General features: G+C 37.6%; 2 protein-coding genes and 1 long non-coding RNA gene across 5 annotated transcripts; 1 reads left to right on the forward strand and 2 right to left on the reverse strand.

The window, feature by feature from the left end:
- Nucleotides 1-93: 93 nt before the first annotated feature.
- Nucleotides 94-1,587, forward strand: LOC110913023. The gene is made up of 2 exons (XR_002578333.2): nucleotides 94-581; nucleotides 1,483-1,587. It is a non-coding gene; the product is annotated as an uncharacterized LOC110913023 (long non-coding RNA).
- LOC110913020 (arogenate dehydratase/prephenate dehydratase 2, chloroplastic) lies at nucleotides 1,384-11,124 on the reverse strand. 2 transcript variants are annotated; one of them, XR_004880382.1, is made up of 12 exons: nucleotides 10,866-11,124; nucleotides 10,416-10,483; nucleotides 5,042-5,134; nucleotides 4,680-4,880; nucleotides 4,525-4,605; nucleotides 4,288-4,383; nucleotides 4,134-4,211; nucleotides 3,953-4,042; nucleotides 2,329-2,393; nucleotides 1,932-2,025; nucleotides 1,764-1,845; nucleotides 1,384-1,685 (listed from the first exon to the last, which is right to left on the reverse strand). XR_004880382.1 is itself a non-coding variant. In XM_022157878.2 (11 exons), exons 1-11 carry the CDS (start codon nucleotides 11,056-11,058, stop codon nucleotides 1,626-1,628), a joined length of 1,107 nt encoding a protein of 368 aa, XP_022013570.1. In that variant the 5' UTR covers nucleotides 11,059-11,124; the 3' UTR covers nucleotides 1,384-1,625. The 2 variants fall into 2 exon arrangements, 1 of the variants encoding a protein (XP_022013570.1); XM_022157878.2 differs by lacking the exon at nucleotides 1,932-2,025.
- Nucleotides 11,125-16,807: 5,683 nt separating this feature from the next.
- On the reverse strand, nucleotides 16,808-20,633 carry LOC110913019 (vacuolar protein sorting-associated protein 9A). 2 transcript variants are annotated; one of them, XR_004880383.1, is made up of 3 exons: nucleotides 20,479-20,633; nucleotides 17,925-19,375; nucleotides 16,808-16,922 (listed from the first exon to the last, which is right to left on the reverse strand). XR_004880383.1 is itself a non-coding variant. In XM_035983680.1 (3 exons), the coding sequence occupies exon 3, from the start codon at nucleotides 19,335-19,337 to the stop codon at nucleotides 17,985-17,987; it is 1,353 nt and encodes a 450-aa protein (XP_035839573.1). In that variant the 5' UTR covers nucleotides 19,338-19,375; nucleotides 19,869-20,018; nucleotides 20,479-20,614; the 3' UTR covers nucleotides 17,935-17,984. The 2 variants fall into 2 exon arrangements, 1 of the variants encoding a protein (XP_035839573.1); XM_035983680.1 differs by lacking the exon at nucleotides 16,808-16,922 and adding an exon at nucleotides 19,869-20,018 and having other exon boundaries at nucleotides 17,935-19,375; nucleotides 20,479-20,614.
- Between the last annotated feature and the right edge of the window lie 3,086 nt (nucleotides 20,634-23,719).

Below are 23,719 nucleotides of genomic sequence, written 5' to 3' on the forward strand. Positions count from 1 at the left end.
CAAGGAGAACACACGATACTATATCACGTCCGCACATGTAAAAAATAATATCATATCTCAGGTGAGTAAAGAATAATAACACGCTTACAGGGGCGGATCTACACTTCTTCGGGGGGTTCCCGGGAACCCGTTTGGTTTGTAATTTATAGCGTTAAGCTATATATAAAATTCTGAAGGAACCCCTTAATATTTTGTAGGGGAACCTCATGAATAAATCTTTAGACTGGTGCAGTGGTAATTGTGCGCGCTTTTTAATAAGAGGTCACGAGTTCGAAACCCTTTAAACTCGTTTTCCCCTATCTTTTTTGCGTTTTTTTTTTTAAATTTAAAAATAAATTACATCTAGGGTTTCAACTTTAGTTAGGTCTTGCTCCTTTCTTTAACACAACAGAAACTAAAAACACGCTCCACAGGACCACAGCCACCGTCTTCAGCCTTGTGCCCTTGTCTCCACTCTCCCTCCAGCCACCGTCGCAGCCGTGCCACAGCTCTCGCCGGACGCCGGAGTCATTTCAGCCTCCACCTTACTAGACTCGTCGCTTCCCCGCCTCTCTCAGTTTTTTGACCGATTTTGATATCTGGTAACTAAACCCTATATTTTGTAAATATTACATTAGAGTGGAATTGTTTAAATCTTCTAGGTGGTAGCTGCTGTTATAGAATAATGATATGATTGTGAGATTGTGAATTTGTGATTGTTCTTTTTCGGTTTTTACTATACTACTTTGTTATTGTGGATGTGCTGATCGTTTATTTGAATTTATGATTTTGAAAGTAAGAAATACTGTTTTATGCATACGATTTTGTTAATTTCATTGTGCTATTGTTAGTTGCAAATTGTGATTTTTTTGGGGTAAATGAGCTTTATGCTGTAATATCTTTTACATGGTTGTTTGGATATTGGATATTGTTTCAATATTAAAACTCTATTATTTTGATGTAGTTGTTCTCGCAATTTGTGATTTAACATTTAATTTGATGTAACTTTGTAATCTTTTGAAACTTATTTGATATTTAGGTAAATTTGTAATCTTTTGAAACTTGTGTTTGCTAAGTTGAAAGAGTTTTTACAACAACTTTCTATCGAGAATGTAATGCAACGTTTTCAAAAGATGAAACCTCGTACGGAACAACTTGGTATGCTTTTTATTTTGTTCGTAAAGACTATCTTATTTATGTTTCGTGTTTTTAAATTTATCATGACGATGTTTTTTTCATTCTTGTATCATATTTTTATTATGTTATGAACTTTACCCGACCCGAATCGTCGAACCGTTCCGTATTTTTTTTATTTTCGGACACTTAGAAAAGTGAACCCCTTGGAAAAAATTCCTGGATCCGCCACTGCACGCTTAGCATGAATAAAAAACCTACATTTATGTATAACTTTAAGCAGCTAGACTGGTAAGAACTGCAAGCCAAGCTATACTTGCTCGGTTAATAACTTCAAAGTCAAACTAAAGCGTAACTATTCTCAAACAGGAGCCAAGTAGCAATGGTCAGTAATATTCGGATCCATTTTCTTTCCAAATTTTGAAGCATCGATCTTAACGTTTGACCTTCAATGTATTACCATCTAGAGTTTGACCAAGATGAGTCAAAATTGTTTCGGTTGGTTTATATACTCATAACAAGTTGACGTCCATTGGGTAGCTCCCAAGAACTCTCAAAAACGTCGCGAACTCCTGCGAGAAGAGGAAAGATTATTGTATTATAGTATATTGTTTAGAAGTCAAGAATGAAAATGAAATATGCATTTTCACCTTTAAATGCTTAAGCGCGTTTTGGGCATTGTGGTCAGCCATTGATGCTTCAAAATCACAGTAGAAGAGATAGTCGAAATGCCTATAGATAAATTTTGACAAACGACTTACATGGTTAGCATAAACAAAATCACAGTCGCGTTGAGTTACTATAAAAGATGGTCAAACCTGACGGGTCAACCTTTCAACCAGGACCCATTGACATTGTAAAGTTGTTCATATTGTTGTGTACCCTTTGTCTACGAATTGTTTGACTTTGACTCTGTTTAAAGAGTTTACCTTGTGTTTTTCAGTGAGTAATTGAATATTTAGATAACTTTATATTGTATACTTTCAATGTAGTTTTAACATCAAGGGCTGCCCATCGGTCAACTTTTCGGGGTCAACTACAGTGTGCAGCCCTAGTTTGACTTTGGCCCTCAAAAATGATTGATCCGAAAGCCAGCCTTGGGTCAACTTTTCTGGGTCAATCACCAAACCACAGCCCAGAGGGGAGTTAATTTTGGTTCTAGTCATAGAATAATTACATATAAATATTATATTATACAAATAGATTTATACTTACTTCAAACCATCATTGTTTCCAACAAGCCGTAGAAGAGGACGTTTCCGCTGAGGACGACTTTCAATCTAATTACATGAAAACAAATAAAGATTATAAAACCAGGTAAAGAGAAACAGTTATAAATCAGACGAAAAAAGCAACAATAATTTTGACGTAATATACAGCAAATAAATGCAGTAGTGGTGACAATATCAATGGTTCAAACGGGTCATACCAAAAAAAAATGTTTAGCTAAAAGTAAACATTAAACTAGTAAAAAGCACCTAGGGTGCATTATTAATGTAGGATTAGGATCAAATACAAAGGATCCTAATTGTAAGAAGTGTAAGAAGGATTTATAGAGTGACAAGTGTCCAATAACCTAAAAAAACCCACTACACAAAAAAACCTCACTACAAAAAAAAAAAACCCTTAAACATCCACCACCATCAAAAACCTAACCCCCCACCCCCCCACATCACCCACCAAAAAAAAAAAGAATTTTTTTTTTTTTTTTTTTTTGCCGAGGGGGTGGGGGGTGAGGGTTTAGGTTTTTGGGTGGGGGTAGGGGTGGGGGTGGGTGTTTAGTTTTTTTAGGTTTTTGGGGGGTGGGGGGGGGGGGTTTAGGTTTTTTGGGGGTTTTTTTGGTTAGGTATAGTTTTTTTTTTTTTTTTTTGCCGCGGGGGGGGGGGGGGGGGGGGGTTTAGGTTTTTGGGTGGGGAGGGGGGGGGGTTAGGTTTTTGGGTGGTGGTGGGGTGGGGGTGGGTGTTTAGGTTTTTGATGGTGATGTAGTGGGTTTAGTTTTAGCTTATTAGACACTTGTCACTCTATAAATCCTTCTTACACTTCTTATAATTAGAAGTTTTTGTAGAATAACTTGACCCTATTAATGTATACAACCATCTAAACCGCTTCCATATAATAAAGTTAGATTATTAATGTAATAATATAGTTTTTTTGCCATATACGAAACATAATTTAGTTCTAAGAGAAAAATTTATGACAAAAATGTGTGGGTCAACCCAATTCGACCAGGTCCGTTTTGAGTCTTTTGACACCTGGGGGTGTTTAGTATTCGATTAGGATTCGAAAAATTCGAAATTCGACTTAATTCGATTCGATTATCAAAAATTTGAATTCGAATTCGATTCAATTCGAGTCCAATAAATCGAATATGACTTAATAATTTCAATTTCGATTCGATTCGAAATTCGAATTAAAATTATACATACATATATTTGTTATATTAATTTATAATACACATTACACATATAACTCTAAGTTGGGCTATAGATATTTATCTATAAATTTTGTTATAGATCTTAAAATAGCCCATTACCAAACCCATTATCAAGCTCATAACTTAAACCTAGCTTTAAATCAAAACAAATTTATTCTAGTTTATCCGAATTCGATTCGAATTCGAAATTTTAATTGAATACGAATCGAATTGGCTGGTTTTTTATCGAATTAGAATTCAAGCAAAAATAAAAATTATTCGAAAATTCGATTCGAGAAATTCGAAAATTCGTTTTTCGATTCGATGAACACTCCTATTGACACCTACTAGTCTTAGAGAACTACCCGCCACCTCCAAATTTGACATAATATGAAGCAACGAGATGCGGTATAGATTGAATATGACCTTGGTGAGATTGATATCTCTCATAGAAAAAACAGCAAGTGCCTTGTAAAGCATACCGGGACCCTCATCGAGAGAAAAAACTATGCTAGTCTGCATAAAATTGAAAAAAAAATTAGTAATTATAAATTAATAGAAAAAAAAAAACATTTTTTATTTGCAATATTTTGAGTAAATCACCCACTTTGAAGGGTCTATCGGTGCCAGGAATAATTGGATCTCTTGCTAGCATCAGAAAGCGAGTGATATTGTCTGAATCGTCCTGCAAATCAACGAAATATTCAAAACTTAAACGCGTCAATTCGGAAAGTATTTTTTAACCAAGGAAGAAATCAGACCTGTATATCTTGAGCTAGAACATTCAAATCATATATCCTTGCAGCACTTATACTAGCAACTGCAGCTGTGTCTTCGAGTTTATGCAGAGCAACAAACTGAAATTATTCGAAAGAAATATTGTAATCATGAACACAAATTATTTATATAAACATTAAAATTTTGGATGATAATTCCTTTGGGTCAACAACCCAAACCATTGACCGGTACAAAAATGATCCATTATCAACCCAACCAACCTGTGCAGCACCAGCTGTATCATCAACAGATTCCCGAACCACGTGTAGACTCGTTAATTTGTGCTCACACTGTGCAAGAGCCTGCAAACAGTTATTATGATCTTTGTCAACATTCAAGCCACAATAAGGAAGAGTTAATATGCATAAAAACTTACTTGCGGATGACTGAGAACCCTTTTAAGATCTTCAAGTTTGACACCATGATTCGCTAATAAGCAGTGTCGGACAGAAAGTTGCACTTCTCCAACAATATGTAACCTGTGACGAAGTAAGAGATCGTAATTTCGGTGGATGCTACCACCCAGAGAATTCTCAGCAGGCAAAACAGCTCTGTCTGCGATCCAGTTTTCAACTGCCTGCATTTATAAATTAACATTTGACTGCATATTCATATTCATAAACGGTATGATGAAAGAATATATTAATACATACCACTGAAAATGATACCAATGTTCAGAAATATAAGTAAATGAATGTTAGAATGATCAGTAATAGTAAATAAAAATTGCGCTCATACCTGAAATGCAATATCAAACTGCTCACAAGGGACAGTTTCACAGTTTGGGTATGCTTTCTCAGCTGCAGATTCACTGTACGCCCCACTAACGCCCTTCACAATGAAGATTATTAGTTGGTAAATCCATTGATAACAGATGTACTTAGGGGTGCAAACGAGCCGAGCTGCTTGAGATCGGCTCAAGAAAAAGCTTGAAACTCTTAGCCGATATTTATGCATTGAATAGATATTCATGTATCTTTGTAATTTATTTAGATTATTCTGTTTCCTAGAATTATGCTAGGTTTGTTATTGTAATCTCCCTATATAAGGGATGTTATATGTTCGTTCTATTCAAGCAGAATTCTTTCACCTTAATCTCTTTTATGGTATCAGAGCCATAATTTCTGATTACCTCTTCCGATCCCTTTCTTTTTTTTTTCCCGACCAGCCTTTATTCCAGTCGCCAACCTCCTGCCATGTCTAAAGACGATACTACCCCTAAATCCTCCACACCGAAACCCTCCCCCTTGCACCCTGCTTACTCGGTTACCAACATTCAAACAAAGATTCGAACGTTGGATGGTACCAAAGTAACCTTTTCTTCTTGGGTTAAACTTTTTCGTCTACATGCTGTCGCCTACAAGGTACTCAACCACATCGATCGAACCCCTGCTCCGGTTTCTCCGGCTGCTGATGTGGAATTATGGCAGGAGCTTGATGCTCTAGTTTTGCAATGGATTTAGAGCACCGTCTCTGACGATCTGTTATCCCGGATTCTTGATACCAAAACCACTGCCCATGCGACTTGGTCAAAACTAGAAAAGATATTTTTAAGCAACAAGAAGGCCCGCGCAGCCGCGCTGGAAACTAAATTCTGCAACCTCACATTAACAGCCTGTTCATCCGTCGAAGATTATTGTCAGCGCCTCACCGAGTTGTCCAACCAACTCGCTGATGTGGACCAACCTGTTTCTGAATCCAGGTTGGTTCTTCAGTTGGTTCGTGGTCTTCCCGAAGAATACAACACCACAGCTTCTCTTATTAATCAACAAGGAGTCAGGTGGGATCAGGCCATCACTATGTTAAATGACGAGGTGCTCCGGATTGATGCACGCAAGGGCTCTACCACAGCAGTCTTGGCAGCCCCTTCGGCTCCCATACAACAGCAACAAAACCCCACTCAACAGCAGCAACCTCAGGCTTCTGACCCTACCGCCTTTTCTTCTCGTGGTCGGGGCAGGGGCCGGGGGTCTTGGAACAAACGTGGCGGACGGGGTCGCGGTTCTGGTCGACAGCAGCAATACTCTTGGGCTGGACAGCAGCAAGGATATCCAAATTGGGCATGGTGGACACCTCCACCCTGCCCTTACCCGACCCAACAGCCATGGCGGCCCCACAACAATCAGCCGACAGCCTCTCCTCAGCCCGCACACTATGCTGCTCCACCACAGTTCCACGGACAACCTGACTTCACGCCAGGTTTTGTTCAGCCACCTACACCTGGGTACAATGCACTCTGTCCATCTGATTTAAGCGCTGCGTTCACTAACATGCAGGTCAATCAGCCACAGTCCTCTTGGAACATGGATATCATGGATACGAGAGCAGGATCTCACCTCACTCAGGAACCAGGTAAAATTTTATTCCCTAATTATTCTCCGGTTCGCAGTAACATTTTGGTAGGCAATGGCAATTCTCTACCAATACTTGGATCTGGCACAGGCCTACACATCTTACCCAACCGTACTTATATCCTGCCCAATGTCTTGTACAACCCCCAAATGATTAAAAACCTAATTTCTGTACGTCGTTTTACTCGTGATAACAACGTTTCTATTGAATTTGACCCGTTTGGTTTTTCTTTGAAGGATCTCAAAACTAAGAAGACTCTATCTAGACATAACAGCACCGGGGATCTCTATCCATTCACGCCACCTCAACTTCCACCTCAAGCTTGTTATCTTACTTCTCCTTCACTTCCCTGGCATGATAGGCTCGGTCACCCCGGAGCTCAAATTTTAGATGTCTTAGGTCGTAATTTTCAAATTTCTTGTAATAAAGACAATATGTCTAATATTTGCAACTCATGTCGAATTTCAAATAGTAAACGTCTTCCTTTCTATTCATCAAATTCTTTTACTTTTGCCCCATTTGACATTGTGCACTGTGATCTTTGGACTACTCCTGTACCTAGCAAATCAGGGTATAAATATTATATGGTGCTTATAGACAATTTTTCCAATTTTGTTTGGGTCTACCCCCTTAAATACAAATCTGAAACCTTCCCTACATTTACCAAATTCCACCAACTCATTCTAACACAATTTCAACCAAAAATTTAAAACTTTTCAATGTGATTTGAGTGGTGAATTTGATAACCATGCCTTCAAATCTTTTGCAGATCACCATGGCCTCCTATTTCGTTTTTCCTGCCCCCAAACCTCACCTCACAATATCCTACCCACAAAACGCCTAAATTTGTACACTCCCACTTTTGCCCTCTATCTCCGCCATCCCGAATATGCGCATCTTCTTGTGTTTGGGTGTGCCTGCTACCCAAACCAATCCGCCACTGCACCCCACAAATTACACCCACGGTCGGTCTGATGTATATTTCTCGGATACCCCCCGGACTTCCGAGGGTATAGGTGCTTCGACCCTACCACAGGTAAGGTTCACGTCTCTCGCCATGTGACATTTGATGAACACACGTTTCCCTACACCATTCCCCAAAACTCTTCCTCTTACACATTCCTTGATGATCCCGTGCCACTGGAGTTCAATTTTCCAACTCCAATTCCAAAGCCGTCTATCACAGCCCCTTTCCCGATCACCTACTCTAGCCGCCCACGACCTACCACTATACCACCACCCACCTCTTCCGCACCGTCCTGCCATACACCAGCGACCGGTGCTTCTTCTCAGCCCCTATCCCAGTCATCACGGCCTACAGCTGTGAATTCCCACCCCATGACCACACGATCTAAATCAAAATCCACCACCCACTCAGCCTTTACCGCCTCCCATATATCACCTGTTCCTACCTCTTATGCCAAGGCCCCAGCCGATCCAAATTGGTCTAAAGCTATGCAAACCGAATTTACTGCACTACAGGTTAATAAAACATGGGAACTAGTTCCTCGTCCCTCGGATTATCCGATTATTCGCTGTATGTGGCTTTTTCACCATAAATTTAAATCCGATGGGACGTTAGAACGGTACAAGGCTCGTCTGGTTGTTAATGGGAATTCTCAGACGGTTGGGATTGATTGTGATGACACGTTCAGCCCGGTTGTTAAACCGGCCACTATTCGGACAGTGTTGTCCTTAGCCGTTTCAAGGTCGTGGCCTATCCATCAGTTAGATGTTAAGAATGCATTCTTACACGGGGATTTACATGAAACAGTTTTCATGCACAAGCCACCCGGGTTTGTGGATCAACGGTTCCTCATCATGTGTGTTACTTGAAGAAATCACTCTATGGCCTCAAACAGGCACCTAGAGCATGGTACACTCGGTTTGCAACCTACATTACCTCACATGGTTTCATCAGCAGCAAATGTGACAGCTCTTTATTTATTTACAATCAAGGTCCTTCCAATGTCGCCTACCTACTTCTATATGTGGATGACATAGTTTTGACAGCTTCAAATGACACTATGCTAGCAAGCATCATCAAAACCCTCTCCGGAGAGTTTGCTATGACCGATCTTGGCAGTCTTCATCATTTTTTGGGCATCAAGGTGTCTCGCATTCCAAATGGCATGTTTCTCTCCCAATCTCAGTATGCCAAGGATATCATTGCTCGTGCCTCCATGACTGACTGTAAACCGTGTACCACACCGGTTGATTTGCAGCCAAACTGAGTGCTACTGATGGCAATTTATTTAGAGATCCAACCCTTTACCGTAGTCTGGCAGGTGCTTTACAATATCTCACGTTTACCCGCACTGATATATCCTATGCTGTCCAGCAAATCTGCTTATTCATGCACGAACCACGGGATTCCCATTTTGCATTTCTCAAACGGATTATCAGGTATTTACAGGGAACTCTTGAGTATGGTATTCGTATTGTTAAGTCATCTACACATTCTTTGGTTGCTTATTCGGATGCTGGTTGGGGAGGGTGCCCGGACTCTCGAAGGTCCACTTCCGGCTATTGCGTCTTCCTCGGGGATAACTTGATATCCTGGTCATCTAAACGGCAGCCTACAGTTTCCCGATCAAGTGCCGAGGCTGAATACAAAGGTGTCGCTAATGCTGTGGCCGAAGCAACCTGGATCCGCAACCTGTTACTGGAACTACATACTCCTCTTCGGCAAGCTTCGGTGATCTATTGTGATAACATATCAGCCGTATACTTGTCTAACAACCCTGTTCAACACCAGAGGACGAAACATATCGAAATCGATATTCACTTTGTGCGTGACAAGGTTCGGGTTGGTGACATACGTGTACTCCATGTTCCAGCAGCTTTTCAATACGCCGATATTTTCACCAAGGGCTTATCAAAGCAGCTTTTTCAATCATTCCGGTCCAGCTTGAGCGTTTGTCCTCCTCCCGCTCAAACTGCGAGGGTGTCTTAGCCGATATTTATGCATTGTATAGATATTCATGTATCTTTGTAATTTATTTAGATTATTTTTGTTTCCTAGAATTATGCTAGGTTTGTTATTGTAATCTCCCTATATAAGGGATGTAATATGTTCGTTCTATTTAAGCAGAATTCTTTCACCTTAATCTCTTTTAGAAACGAGCCGAGCTTGAGCCTAAAATAAAGCTCATTTATTTATCGAGCCTGGCATGTGAAGCTCGTTGGGCCTTAGTGTAATATTAGTTTTTAATAATAATTAATAACATTTACCCCGTATTTAAGTTATCTATTAAATGAGCCGAGCTGAGCTATTTAAACTTGTTTACGAGCTGAGCCCGAGTTTCACTTATCGAGCTCATGAGCCTAAACGAGTTTGTTATTTAAATTATTTTTATCTAATATTTTAATTAATAATAGATGATAAACGAGCCGAGCTCGAGCTTTGAAAACAAAGCTCTAACGGAAGCTCTCATAAGTTAATCGAGCTCGTTTGCACCCTTAGATGTACTGTAATGTTAATAATCTAACCAAAACATCCAGGCACGCATCTATGTACAACCAAATAAGCTTTATTTAGAACCAGAAATTGCGTCTCTCTCATCTGTTTTACATATCAACCAACTTTTCAAGTAAACATTTCATAGTTTCTTCATTCCCTTTAGTTGTTGTTTTTTACATATAAATCCCCTACACACCCAGAAACACATGAGGCGCACCTTTTTAAACCGAGGCGATAAGGCATTGCATCACTCTTTTTAATACAGAGCACCCGGTAATCCGGTATGCAGTCTCATACCTGATACGCCACACGGATTCCAGCGCCATCCTTTGATGAACCAGTGATATCAGTTGAAGTTAATGGCCCTGAAATTTTATCAAACATGTTAAATGCACATAAACATCCTTCAAAATCAACCTTATATTAATCAAAACTTTCATGATATAAATTATGTTAGGGAATTCCGATGTGATCACGATCAAATCGAACGCAAGCAAGCAAGCAAAATGAGGCAGATTGACTTCAAACCTATAATTTCTTGTTGCTTAATATCTTACAGAAAAAGTGAATGCTTCAGGCGATCGATATTAACGAAGAGCAAAAATCAAAATTCAACATGATTTTTTCAAACAAACACTGTTAAACAACTAAGATCGATATTAACGAAGAGCAAAAATCAAAATTCAACATAATCTTTTGAAACAAAGACTGTTAAACAACAAAGTATCAATCACGGTATGTCCTCACTTTTATTCTGCGATGGAGAATTAGCACAACATGAGGTTTTAGGTATGGTTCTTCTTCGGTGAGGTTCATATTTCGTCTGAATTGAAATTCCGGTGGTAAATAATTTGATTTGACATGAAGAAGAAGATGATGATATTGTTGTAGAAGGTGGATGACGAGGAGAGGGAGTTAGGAAATAAGCTCCTGTTGCCATGAGAGAGAGAGAGAGAGGAGGTTTCTTCAGAGTTCAAACGCCGACGTAGGCCATGTCAATTGGGGTTTACTTTCTTTCAAATGGGTCGGGTAGGGGTTTTTTATATTAAAATCAAGAGTAACTGCAATTTTACCCCTGAGATGTAGGCTAAGACCATGCGTAATGGGGCGTTTTTTTTAAAAATTTTTGCCCTATAACGCCCTATAACGCCCCTACCCCCATTACAGGGGGCGTTATGGGGCGTGATTTTCGAAAAAAAAGCTTCCCGGCGTTTTAAAAATAACGCTTAAAAACGGTGGGGGCCACATCTTTCGACCGTTGCCTTCAACGGTAACTTTCTTTATTTTTTTTTTTTTATTTTAAATAATTCCCACTATATATATTTAACACACATTTACACCATTTTTTTATACAAAACTTCACAAACTCTCCCACTTTCTTCCAACTTTTATAAAAAAAACCCACTTTCTTCATATTTTTATACAACCATGCATCCTTTCCGCCCTCCTTTTGGTGTCCCCGCTAGACCCGCAAACCCGAACACAACCCAACCGCAAACCCCATTCAACCTTCAAGACATGGACCCGAGCTTTTTAACTTACGCGGCTTTCTTAAGTGGCGCCCCTCCGTTTGTTCCTCCAAGTTGTTTCGGCTATGGTCAAGCCGGCGGGTCTCAACCGTCACAACCCGAAGCCGAACCCGATGTGGAAGTCGTACCGGAGACGCAACCCGAACCGGTGCAAGAAACATCGAAACGCGGCAAAAGGTCGCATAAGAAGAAGGATAAGGACGCTCCGAGGCGTACAAAAAATATAATCAAATGGACGAAGGAAGAGGAATACACGTTGACTCGGGCGTATGTCGACATTTCGGAGGACGAAGAGACGGGTAAATATTTTATATAAATATTATTTTACTTACTTTGTTATTTTATTTTTTAACAAACAACTTATTATTTTTTTTTTTTTTAACAAACAACTTATTTTTTTTTTTTTTTGTAGCAAACTTTCAAACGGGTCCGGTGTTTTGGGATAGGGTTCGTGCACTCTTCTTTAGCACGTGGGGTCAAGGCGAACATCGGGACAAAGACTCCATTTCTAGCAAATGGACCGACATCAACAACAAGTGTCATGGGTTTCAAGAAGTCTTCCAACGTAACTACGATAATCGGCCGAGCGGTGAAGGTGACGTGGGGGTTTTAACGAAGAGTTTGGAGGAGTTCGAGAGGACAAAAGGCCCTTTCACGTACTACAAGTGTTGGGAGCTACTTCGAAAAAGTCCGAAGTGGGCGGTAGTTAACCCAATGACGTCTAGTAGTAGACGTCGGGCTAAAAGGTCAAAAACATCATCCTCCGTTGACCCGTCAACTCCGACATCGGATGCCCGCAATGTTGATTTAAACGAGGCGGTGGACGAGGGCATTCAAGAAGAGTTGGCCCGACCCGCCGGTAGAAGAAAGGGAGCCGGGAAAAAAACGCTCGAGTCGTCTTTCGATCTCGAGTTAAAGGATGATTTCGAGGAGATGAACCGTCGTCTCCAAGACATTCGAGATCTCGGCCACCAACGTTATGAAATTATGAAGGAACGAATGGCCGAAACAAAAAAATTTAACGAGATGCAAGAGGCGAGACAAATGGAAAAGGACATCGAGTTTTTGTCCAAACCTATCGACCACCTACAAGGCGATGCGTTGATCCTTGCGCAAATGCGTCGCCAAAAAATTAAAGAAAAATATGGACTCTAGATGATATTAATTTTTAATGTTTTTTTTTTTATTTTTTTCAGTTATTTTTCTGTTTTTTTTTATTTTCAGCTTTTTTTTTTCAGTTTCGGTTTTTTTTTATTTTTTTTTTAATTTTTTTTTTCAAGTAATGTAATTTTTTTTTTAAATTAATGAATGTTATTTTATGTTTTAAATTAAAAAAAAGATAATTGTGAAATGATTGTAAAATGATTGAATGGGGCATTATGGGGCGTTATACCACTACACCACTTTTTCTATAATGCCCCCATGCTGACTAGGACGCCACATGGCGCAAAACGCCCCATGGTGGGGGCATTATAGTTGATCACCACTACACATGGTCTAATTGATACTCTGAGCCTCAATGAAATAATTGCAATTTTACCCCTCCACGTTTGGTGTTATGTCGCAAGTTTACTCTCTGCTGTCAACTTCTGTTTAAAGTCAACATAAGTAAGTAACGATCAAAGAGTATAATGGTTTTTTCCACTCTAGTTTTATATCTTACTCAAGATACCACCCTACATATTTCACACTCTTGCACTCTTAGAGCATTCTCATCCAAACCATCAAAATATGTGAGAGATAGTTTTTATATTATAAAGGGTATAAAAAATGGTTGTGAGTGAAAGAGAGAGAAATGTTACTGTTCATCTGTATATTTGGGAGAACACTGTTCACCCAGTATAACTTTTTTAATATATATTGAAAGTGGTTGTGAGTGAAGGAGAGAGAAAAATGTAATGATAATATTATTTAATTGAAAAGAAGACAGAAAAAGTATTTGTTTTTAGTGAAAATATACTGATATAGGAGTTGTTTTTTAGTTGAATGTATGTATAATTTGATGGATTGGATGAGAATGCTCTTTTACCCCCACATATACTCAACCACCTCCATTCACCACCACAACCACCTCCATCTCCACCGTTTCACCCCAGCCACCATTATCGAGCGCCACCACTGCCGCCACACGCTACACCAGCCACAACCACCACACCCCATACCAGCCACCACCACCGAGCTCCACACTTCAATCTCTGCGACAAGTTCAACATAGAGACATACATCAACAACCAAATCTCAGTCTAACAGGCTCAAACATTATCAATCTGCTGAAGTTAACCGTAGATCTAAACTTAAACGAATAAAATCTAGTGCAAGCAATTAGTTAATAATAATAATCTAAACAACACAAGCAACCGTAGATCTAAACTTAAGCAATTAGTTTATTATTTTTTAGAATTTTTAGAATTTTTTGGATTTTTTATTACTTTTAGATTTTTTTTGGAGTTTTTAGAATTTTTTTGAATTTTTACGATTTTTATGATTTTTAGAATTTTTTGAATTTTTTGAATTTTTTGAACTTTTATCTAAGATACTTGTTTTTAAAACTTTTGCTAATTGTTTATAACTAGGGGTAATTTTTTCTTTTTAGGTATTTTTAAATTCTAATTCCATTAATACATTTATCAACCAAACATATCTATGGATTTCAAAGGAATCCATCAAATTCCAATTTAAATTCCAATTCTCATAGAGATTCCAATTCCAATTCCTACACATTCCGCGAACCAAACGCCCCCTTATACTTCATTCTAACCTACCACAACTCAAAACTACATTCAATTTCTCTGGTTTTCTTCGTCTACAACTCGCCGGATTTATAACTCCAGTCAACTTCAATCAAACTTTCAGATTATCAAAAACATAAACTATGGAAAGAAAAAAATAAGAACTCACTGAACTCAATTACCACATCTGATTCGACTGCCTAAGAGAAAGAGGAAGATGGCAGCATCAGAGGTTGCAGTGAAGTTGAATCTGCAAACACACCCAGAAGGTGGCTTATTCTTCGAGACTTTCAGACACACCTCCATCACCCTTTCTACTTCTCAACTTCCCCCTCAATGTAACCCTAACCCTAACCAAACACCAACCCACCACCGTCCACCACATCCACCATCATAACCAGCCATCGTCTCAGATCCGCCTTAGATCCAAACCCAGCTCTCCCTTGTTCAGATCCAACCACCATATTGAATCTAACCGCCTCAGATCCAACTTGAACCAGAGTGGAGGAGCCGCCAGAGAGTTCGTCGTGTGGATGGTGGGTCGCCGGAGATGGTGGTGGTGGCGGATGATGACAGAGAGAGAGACAGTGAGAGAAATAAGAGAGAGATATAGAGAGACCGAAGAGAGAGAGAGGGACTTTCAACTTTATACATGTTTTTTTTTTTTACTTTAATTAAAAGAATAAAATTACAAAAATACCCTTATTTGTCTACAAAAATTACAAAAATACCCTGATTTAACAGAAAAAATTAACTGGGTTTGGCCTAAAGGACATATCGTGCAAGATTTCGAAACATTAAGTACAAAACTTGTTAACTTTTGCGTTAAAGGACACCGCCTGCAAAATGGTGTAAACGTAAAGGACAAAACTTGTAATTTACTCTTAAGAAAAAGTAAAGTATTTAGGTCAGCAGTTTTCAATACTTGTCATTTAACCTTAATGGATTGAAGGCTTAAAAGTGTCTATTGTGATGGGATGTCTACACTAGCATTCCATGTCAATAGTGACATTCTATGTCTAACCACAATATACAAGTCCCCATGCTCACTGCAGCACATGATTGAGTGAGAGAAATCTAATATCAACTAAATAAAACTCTCGCTCGCCTAAAAGGGTAAAATATTATCCTGCAACTCAGGTACCCCTTTTAGTCTCTGAGCTTGTCGTCCAAGCTAGCTGGGTTAAAGAGGCTCCACTGTATATAAATGTCTTGGGCATCTGAGGTATCATTCCACACCTCCCTCTCTCACGCTCACTACAGTCCCTCAATTCCATATCCTCCCCGTAAACATTTAAATTATTCTCACGTCGGAGTCCAAACTCGAAAGACCACCTCCTGCTTTAAGACTAGTGATTTGTTGTTTTGCAGAACCATTTAAGGCTCGGAGCCTAGGAGACGTCTATAACATCCCCTATTGGTTATTTGTTGTTTTAACACGGGTATATATAAATAGGATTGCGCAAGTCATGCTAAAATTACATGATTGTAACTTGTCACCCCGATATAGATTATTGGTTTGAAGGATGTCTAGGATGGTTTAAAAACCTGTGCTTTATACAACAAAAACGATAGTTTAATAAATCCGTTATTATTACTCTTATCTTATTGTTAGTTATCATGAGAATAATTTGATTGGACAACTTAACAAAATATAATCTAGCTTAGACTTGACTTTCATTGATTTCTTTTGTTTTTACGAAGAAAACAAAATAGTTTTGGAGGTTAAGAAGGGTATTGAAACCTGAAGAATCAAGGCAGGCCGTTTGATCCAAAACCAAAACAAAAAATAACAGAAACAACTTAATTCAAGTAAAAGAACATAGTAAACATGCGGTAAGTGAGTTAGAGATAATGTTACAAAATATATTACGAACATAAATCCCAAGTAAAAGAATCTACAACATAAATTATAGTTTTCAATGTAAAGGGTAAGATAGTCTTTTCAAATCTAACTAATGAGTTTTTCTAATATCATTTAATGAAGAAAAAATGCACAAAAATTATCATGTGGTATGTCAAAATTTTGGATTTAGTCCATTAACTTTGAAAAACTACACCAATGATTCAAACGTATGCAAACGGATAACACTTTTAGTCCTCCACTTGGATGGTCGCTTGCATAAACTGACATCCAACCAGGGATAAAAGGTGTTGAGCATTCGCGTAAGCTTAATTCATTGGTGTAGTTATATATGACCAATTCCAAAATTCTGCAAAACACAGAGTATCCATATATTTTTTTCTTTAATTTAAATAACCAAATGTATTATGCCATTATGGTTAACATATTATATGTATAATTTCTCAAAAGAAATAAACTGAAATTTGACTATAATTTATGCCTCAAGGCCAAAACTTCAATAACCCTAACCAAATCTATATCTTTATAAATAAAATTAAGAGGTTAACACACAAATTAAACATACACTTTCATCTGATCTACGTTTATAACAATGTACCTTCATGTTTATGCAAAAAACAAACTTTCAAGTACTTGATGTTTGTGCAAAAAACAAACTTTTGAGTACCTACTCGTGTATTTGTTAGACCACCTGTAGTGGTAAACAAGAATAATGCCCCCAACATGGGGCATTATACGACACGTGACATCCTAGTCACACATGGGGCATTATAGCAAAAGAGGCGTAGTGGGGCATTATTCCAATAACGCCCATTCAATCATTTGACAATTATTTTTTTTTAATTTAAAACATAAAGTCTTCATTAATTTAAAATAAAAATTACAATACTTGAAAAAAAATACCAAAAAAAACAGAAAATTAAAAAAACCGAAAAAAAAAAAACAGAAAAAAAAAATTTTAAAAAAAAAAATAGATGATCTAAAGTCCATATTTTTCTCGTATTTTTTGGCGACGCATTTGAGCCAAGATCAACGCGTCGCCTTGGAGGTGGTCGATCGGTTTGGACAAAAACTCAATGTCCTTTTCCATTTGTCTCGCCTCTTGCAACTCGTTGAACTTTGGGTTCGGATTCGGGTTCGGGTTGTGACGGTTGCGACCCGCCGGCTTGACCATAGCCGTAGGTGGGAGGTACAAACGGAGTGGCGCCAGTCAAGTAAGCCGCGTATGGTAAAAAGTTTGGGTCCATGTCTTGAAGGTTATACGGGTTTTGCGGTTGCGTTGTGTTCGGGTTCGTGGGTCTTGCGGGGCCACCAAAAGGGGGTCGGTATGGATGCATGCTTGTAAAAAAATAGGAGAAAGTGGATGTTTTTTATAAAGTAATAGAAGAAAGTGGGAGAGAAAGTAGGAGGATTTTTATAAAAAAATGGAGAAAAAGGGTTGATATATATATAGTGGGTAAAATTTTGAATTAAAAAAAAAAAAAAAAAAAAAAAAAAAAAACTTTTGACCGTTTGGCAACGGTCGAATCTCGCAACCCAACAACATTTCAGCGTTTTAATAAACACGCCGGAGCCATTTTTTTTCAAAAAAAACGCCCGGTAACGCCGCATGTAATGGAGGTGCGGGCGTTTTCCGGCGTTTTTTTGAATTTTTTTTAAAAAAAACGCCCCATTACGGGGGGACTTATTACAGATAAATAGAAATGGAAGATCTAATCCACAATAAAATCTAAAAATACACAATTTATTTTTCAACATTTTCCTCAGTTTGAGAAGCAACTTCTCCGGTCACCGGAGATTCATGTGCTGAAGCTCCTACACCATCATTCCGATCACCTTCTACTCTAACAGCCTCTACCTGAACATCGTTTTCCGGTGCATCCACCATTTCACCACCAATTACGATTTCCGGTGGTGGTTCCGCTACACCCGACCCTTCCTTTTTACCATCATCTCTTGTTTCACCGCTGGTTTGGGTTCCCGGAGCGTCTGGCTGCACCACCGGAACACCCATCCCTTTAGCAAGACAAGCATACTTGAACACGAGTTGCTTATAACCGTTTAACAAATCTTCTACCTCACCTACTGTTAAATCTCCAGCTTTCGAGTACAAATACCGAAAATTCTCAAACTTTTCACTTCCTTCTTCGTCCATCACAAGCATACTCGCACCTTTATTCTCCAAATCCGAAACTGACGGGACTTCTTTCAACTTCGATTCCGATACACTTTGACTTTGACCACTTTGACTCTGCAGATGTTCACCATTGTAGTCCCCAGAAAGCCCCGAAACAACTATTTGCGCAGATTCCATATTCTTCACGAACTCGGTTTCATTCATCGACAATGCTTTCGCATCAATGTTCAAAATAAACGATTCTGCAGAGAGCATATTGGTGAAAACATAAGCTGCTTCTCCAACTAGTCGGGATTTGTTTCTGTACCTTTGAATATACATCAAATTTGAGTGAAACTGAGGAGGGTTTGCTTTAATCGTAACGTAGATCAAAACAGGAAAAAAGTCGTCAGCCCCAGGTGGATTTTCATTACTAGAAACCGAGGCGTTAAACATCGAATTACTAATAACCTTACAACAGCTAAGGATGCACGCCAGTTTGTCTCGTGGTGATTTATACGTGTTGATTTTCAGAAGTTCTTCCTGGGCTTGTAACCATGATGTTTCGTTCCGATATATCGGTTGAATTTCCAAGTGATCAGGATGTATAAATTGTTGGATCAAAGCCGATTTCCTGTTGAATTCATTGTCTGTCTTGATATCATCTGGGTGTGTAGCGAACACGCGAGTGAATAATTTTGTCATTATGTACTTCTCCAGGCCTTCACCCGTACTATCTAATTCTTCTTCGGTTCGACCAGCCCATAGAGGATGGGCCCGGAAACTGGCTTCCATATTGCTGAAAAACTCTTGTACAGATGCAGTGTCTCTCTCTGGATCGGGAGCATTGTTGGATAATGACACGATAAAATTTTTGATCTGCTTAACGAATTCTGTAGCGGAAGGTTGTCGCATTCGCTCCAAAAAGTCATGCCATGTACGGGTTGCAGTTGAGGAAACTGATGCTTCGGAATTTTCCATTAATGTTGCTTAACTTACAAGCAATCAAGTCTTTTAACCTGCAAAAGAAATATATCAACAAGAGTTGTTAAATATTCAACATAATAAGTCAAATATTTAATTATAAAAGTATTTCCATTTTTAACTATCTCATTAAGACCATGCATTTAATTTATCCTTTTGATTTGAGTTAATTACTGTTTTCGTCCATGCGGTTTGTCAAAAATCACTATCTCAGTCCATTAGTTTAAAAATTGCGATTTCAGTCCCTGTGGTTTCACTTTCGTAACGATTTCAATCCATTATTCTGTTAAGTACAGGAACTGAAATGGTTACGAGGTGGACTGAAATGGTTACGAAAGTGAAACCGCAGGGACTGAAATCGCAATTTTTAAACTAATGGACTGAAATAGTGATTTTTGACAAACCACAGGGACGAAAACAGTAATTAACTCTTTTGATTTTTTTTTCACCCTTTTCTATTGCTATAACTATAAAATAAGACCGGCCAGAGTTAAAGCGTATGTAAGCTGTAACATCTGGCCCTCGTACCAATTAATGAGGTTACCCATCATGGAATTACTCCAACCCAAGCATGTTTAACTATGGAGTTCGATCATCCACAAACAAAGCGCCCCAAAATCCGTCAATGGTATTTAATTCGGGACATTTCTGATTTCTTACATAAGGTATACAGCATTTCTGATTCATAGAAGAACACAGTTTTGAGTTTCAATAGATTGATTGGCTAATAAGAGATTCAAGTAATATGTATGTATGGATAGCCTAGAAGATGTGTAACATTAGCCACTAATTTGAACTATGCTAATCTATTGCATAACATTAGTAATAATCCCAAAATAAAAACAAAAACTAGAGTGATATTCAATGAAGCATGCAATTCCAAAAAAAGGCCTAAAAAAAACATTGGATTCTAACTTTCTAGGGCAGATAAACGATTTCAACTTCAAATTCTGACGCATTTTAAATAGAGTTGCATAGCTAAATCTGCAATCTCAAAATCATAAACATATGCACAGATAGCACAATAAAATCATAAGCAGGATAGGATATAGGATAGGATACAACAATGCTGTAACATGTATGTATGTATCGTATCGAATCGCGACAATAGATTAGAAGAAGTATATGCTGTTGATACCTGATGATTCGCAAGTAAAGATGTCTCCAGCAGCAGAATCCTGATTGTAAGCCCTAGCGATCGATTTCGAAGAAGAAGACCAAACCCAACCAAGATCTGATATCGCACTTACGTGGAACCTTTTATATTTCCTTCCTATTTTTTTTTTCGAAACTAACTTGATTAACTTTTTACTGATATAGTATGTTCAGATTTATTAATTTCCAAAATTATTTCTTGGATGGTTTCTCTCATTTCCCATTTTTTACCTTTTAACTTTCTAAAATTGTATCTATATTTCATGTGATTTGATCATTTATTTTGCTAACGTGGTGTGAAATTAGGCTATAGGGTGTGGTCATGACCACCCTCCATGTTAGTGCCATGTAACTCATCTTTAATTTACCATCCAAAACCACTACCCTAAGGGTATGGTCATGACCCAAACCATTAGCTCCTTATTTATTATCTTTGTCTAAACAAAAAGGAAATGATTTGTTGAAAAATGGAAAGGAGGACCATGGTTGCCATGGTTTAATCCATGCAAACCATGGTGGATCAATCAAGGGGGTGGCGTAGCCTTCCATTCATGTTCCTAGGTGGCAAATCATGTTCCAACTATGATCCCCACACCCTATAGCCTTATAGGTCCCATAATTATTTCTTGGATGGTTTCTCTCATTGGGGAAGGTTTATTTAAGAATAAAATTTATTTGAGAATAAAATTTAATTAAGAAGAAAAATAACAAATGATACAATTTTAAAACATTAAATATTTTTTCACTTATCTTATTTGTTATTATCTTTGACTAATTAATGAGTAATAAAAACTATCATCCTTCACACTAATGTTATTTGACTACACACATCAAAAGTTACCCTACACATGTTAAAATTTATCCTACATAACCCGTAATTTATCATACACTTTAAATTATTTTATTTTATTTTTTTTTAAATATATATTTTGAAGATAAGTTACAAATTTTAATACAGTTACTATTAAAGAGAAATACTGCTAATTAATGATCTTTGTAGATTTACCATATTACCCTTATAATAACATTAAATACTTATATTAAATAAAGTAAAATGAAACATTCTTATTGGTTGAGATTTCTTCTTTTTTTCTTTTTACAAAAAGTTTTTTCTCATTTGAACTCTCCACTTCTCTCATTTCCCATTTTTTACCAATTTAACTTTCTAAAATTATATCTATATTTCATTGATTTTTTGAACAGTGACTTTCTTTTTGAGTGACCTAATGTCACACCGTCTAAACGGCGGCCCTAGCCAATATCTGCCCAGACTACGTTATTTTAACTGGGCCCGCACTGAGTTAGTCAGACTTGATTAGGACGTTCCCGAAAACCAAGATTTGATCATTTATTTTGCTAAGATGGTGTGAAATTATTAAATTATCCTTACTTCTAATAATAATATTATTAAATAAAACATATTAATCTGATTAGTCATTTAAATTCCAATTAGGCCCACTACTTATTAAAGAAATATAATGAAATAAAATCATTTAACTAGAGACCACCTCCACCATTGCCCAACCCCTCCTTCTCCCCTAGGGTTGTTAATGAGCCCAGTCGATCTAAGCCAGACCCAGCTTAAACTGGGCTAGAATTCAAAACAAGCTAGCTCGGCTCGAGCTCGAATTCTAAATCGAGTTGAACTTTTAGGCTTGAGCTCGACTCGAATAAAGCTCGAGCCAACTCAGCTTGATTTAGCTCGATCTAACAATGAACCATCAAGTTTACTAGCCTAAAAATCACTCAAACGTTAAACTTTATCTAACCTGGAGACCATAGTTACAGTGTAATTTAACTAAAGGGTTAAATATGCAACTTATAGTTAGGCCAGCACCGTAGGGGTGTTCATCGAATCGAATATCGAATTTTCGAATTATTCGAATCGAATTGTTCGAATAATTTTTATTTTTCCTTGAATTCGTATTCGATTCGAATTCGATTAAAACCTATCGAATTCGAATCGAATTCATATTCGAATAAAAAACCCAATTTGTATTCGATTCGTATTCGATTAAAATTTCGAATTCGAATCGAATTCGAATAAATTCAGATTCTTTAAAACATGTAAAAAACTATAAAAATGAAACATAAATTTTAAAGCAGCCATAAAACACGATATCACATTAAAAAGTTTCAATTAAAGTACCACAAGTCTAAATTTCAAAACGAGAAGCCGGGAATAATCACTCCACATTATAAGTTAATATTTTTATGTTTAGAAATCTATTGATAGATTTGTTAATTAGGTTTTACTTATGGATCATGTAATGGGTTTGATAATGGGTAATTTTAATACTTGAAAAAAATTTAGAAAAGAATTTATAGTATAGCTTAATAAAAGTTATATATTTATTATATATAAAGATAATAAATAAAAATGTATACTTTTTATTCGAATTTCGAATCGAATCGAATTTGAAATTATAAATTCGTATTCGATTCGTATTCGATTTACTTGACTCGAATTGAATCGAATTCGAATTCTTATAATCGAAACGAATTCTTGATAATCGAATCGAATTTAAACGAATTTCGAATTTTTCGAATTCGAAACGAATCCTGAACACCCCTAAGCACCGTCACACAACCGCCGCCATCAACCCACCAACTTCGCCCTACCACCGAATTTTTTAGAGAGGAGGTGGATGGAATTTCATATTATGTTAAGAGAGAGGAAAAATCAGACCAGAGAAAGAGAAGAAAGAGTTTGTATAAATCCTTTTATTTTTTGGTTTTTTACAAAACATTTCCTTGTTAAAAGTTCTTTCCACAATACCCCTTAAGAAGGTGAAATGACAATAATGCCCTCATGTGCAAGGCACAAGACCATACTTAACCAAAAAATCTAACTGGGTTAGGGACATAACGTGCAGGATTTTAAAACGTTAAGGACAAAACAAGTCAATTTTGAAGTCAAAGGACACCGCCTGCAATTTGGTACATACATAAAGGACAAAACTTGTAATTTACTTAATAAAAATGTGTGCGTTTAATGCAGACCGATTATGCAATTAACTCGGGGAATTCTGGTGGGTTTGTGTTTAGTGATAAGGAGAAGTGTGATGGTATTGCGTTTAGTCTCTAGGACGCTGAAAACATTAAGATATGTCAACACTTGTGATAATGTATTTTATTCAAGATTACGAGGAAAAAGGAGTGGTATATGGGTAAATATTTGTTCAGATTCTCTCTTTTTACATAAATACGAAGATTTACACATC

The sequence above is a fragment of the Helianthus annuus genome, chromosome 15, assembly GCF_002127325.2.
Source record: "Helianthus annuus cultivar XRQ/B chromosome 15, HanXRQr2.0-SUNRISE, whole genome shotgun sequence".
Classification (NCBI taxonomy): domain Eukaryota; kingdom Viridiplantae; phylum Streptophyta; class Magnoliopsida; order Asterales; family Asteraceae; genus Helianthus; species Helianthus annuus.

Coding starts and splice junctions, on each gene's coding strand:
- LOC110913020 (XM_022157878.2), bottom strand. CDS start 11,058: ATGGCAACAGGAGCTTATTTCCTAACTCCCTCTCCTCGTCATCCACCT. Junction 5,135..10,415: donor GAATCCGTGTGGCGTATCAG/GTATGAGACTGC, acceptor TTCATTGTGAAG/GGCGTTAGTGGGGCGTACAG. Junction 2,394..3,952: donor GAGATATCAATCTCACCAAG/GTCATATTCAAT, acceptor TCATGTAATTAG/ATTGAAAGTCGTCCTCAGCG.
- LOC110913019 (XM_035983680.1), bottom strand. CDS start 19,337: ATGGAAAATTCCGAAGCATCAGTTTCCTCAACTGCAACCCGTACATGG.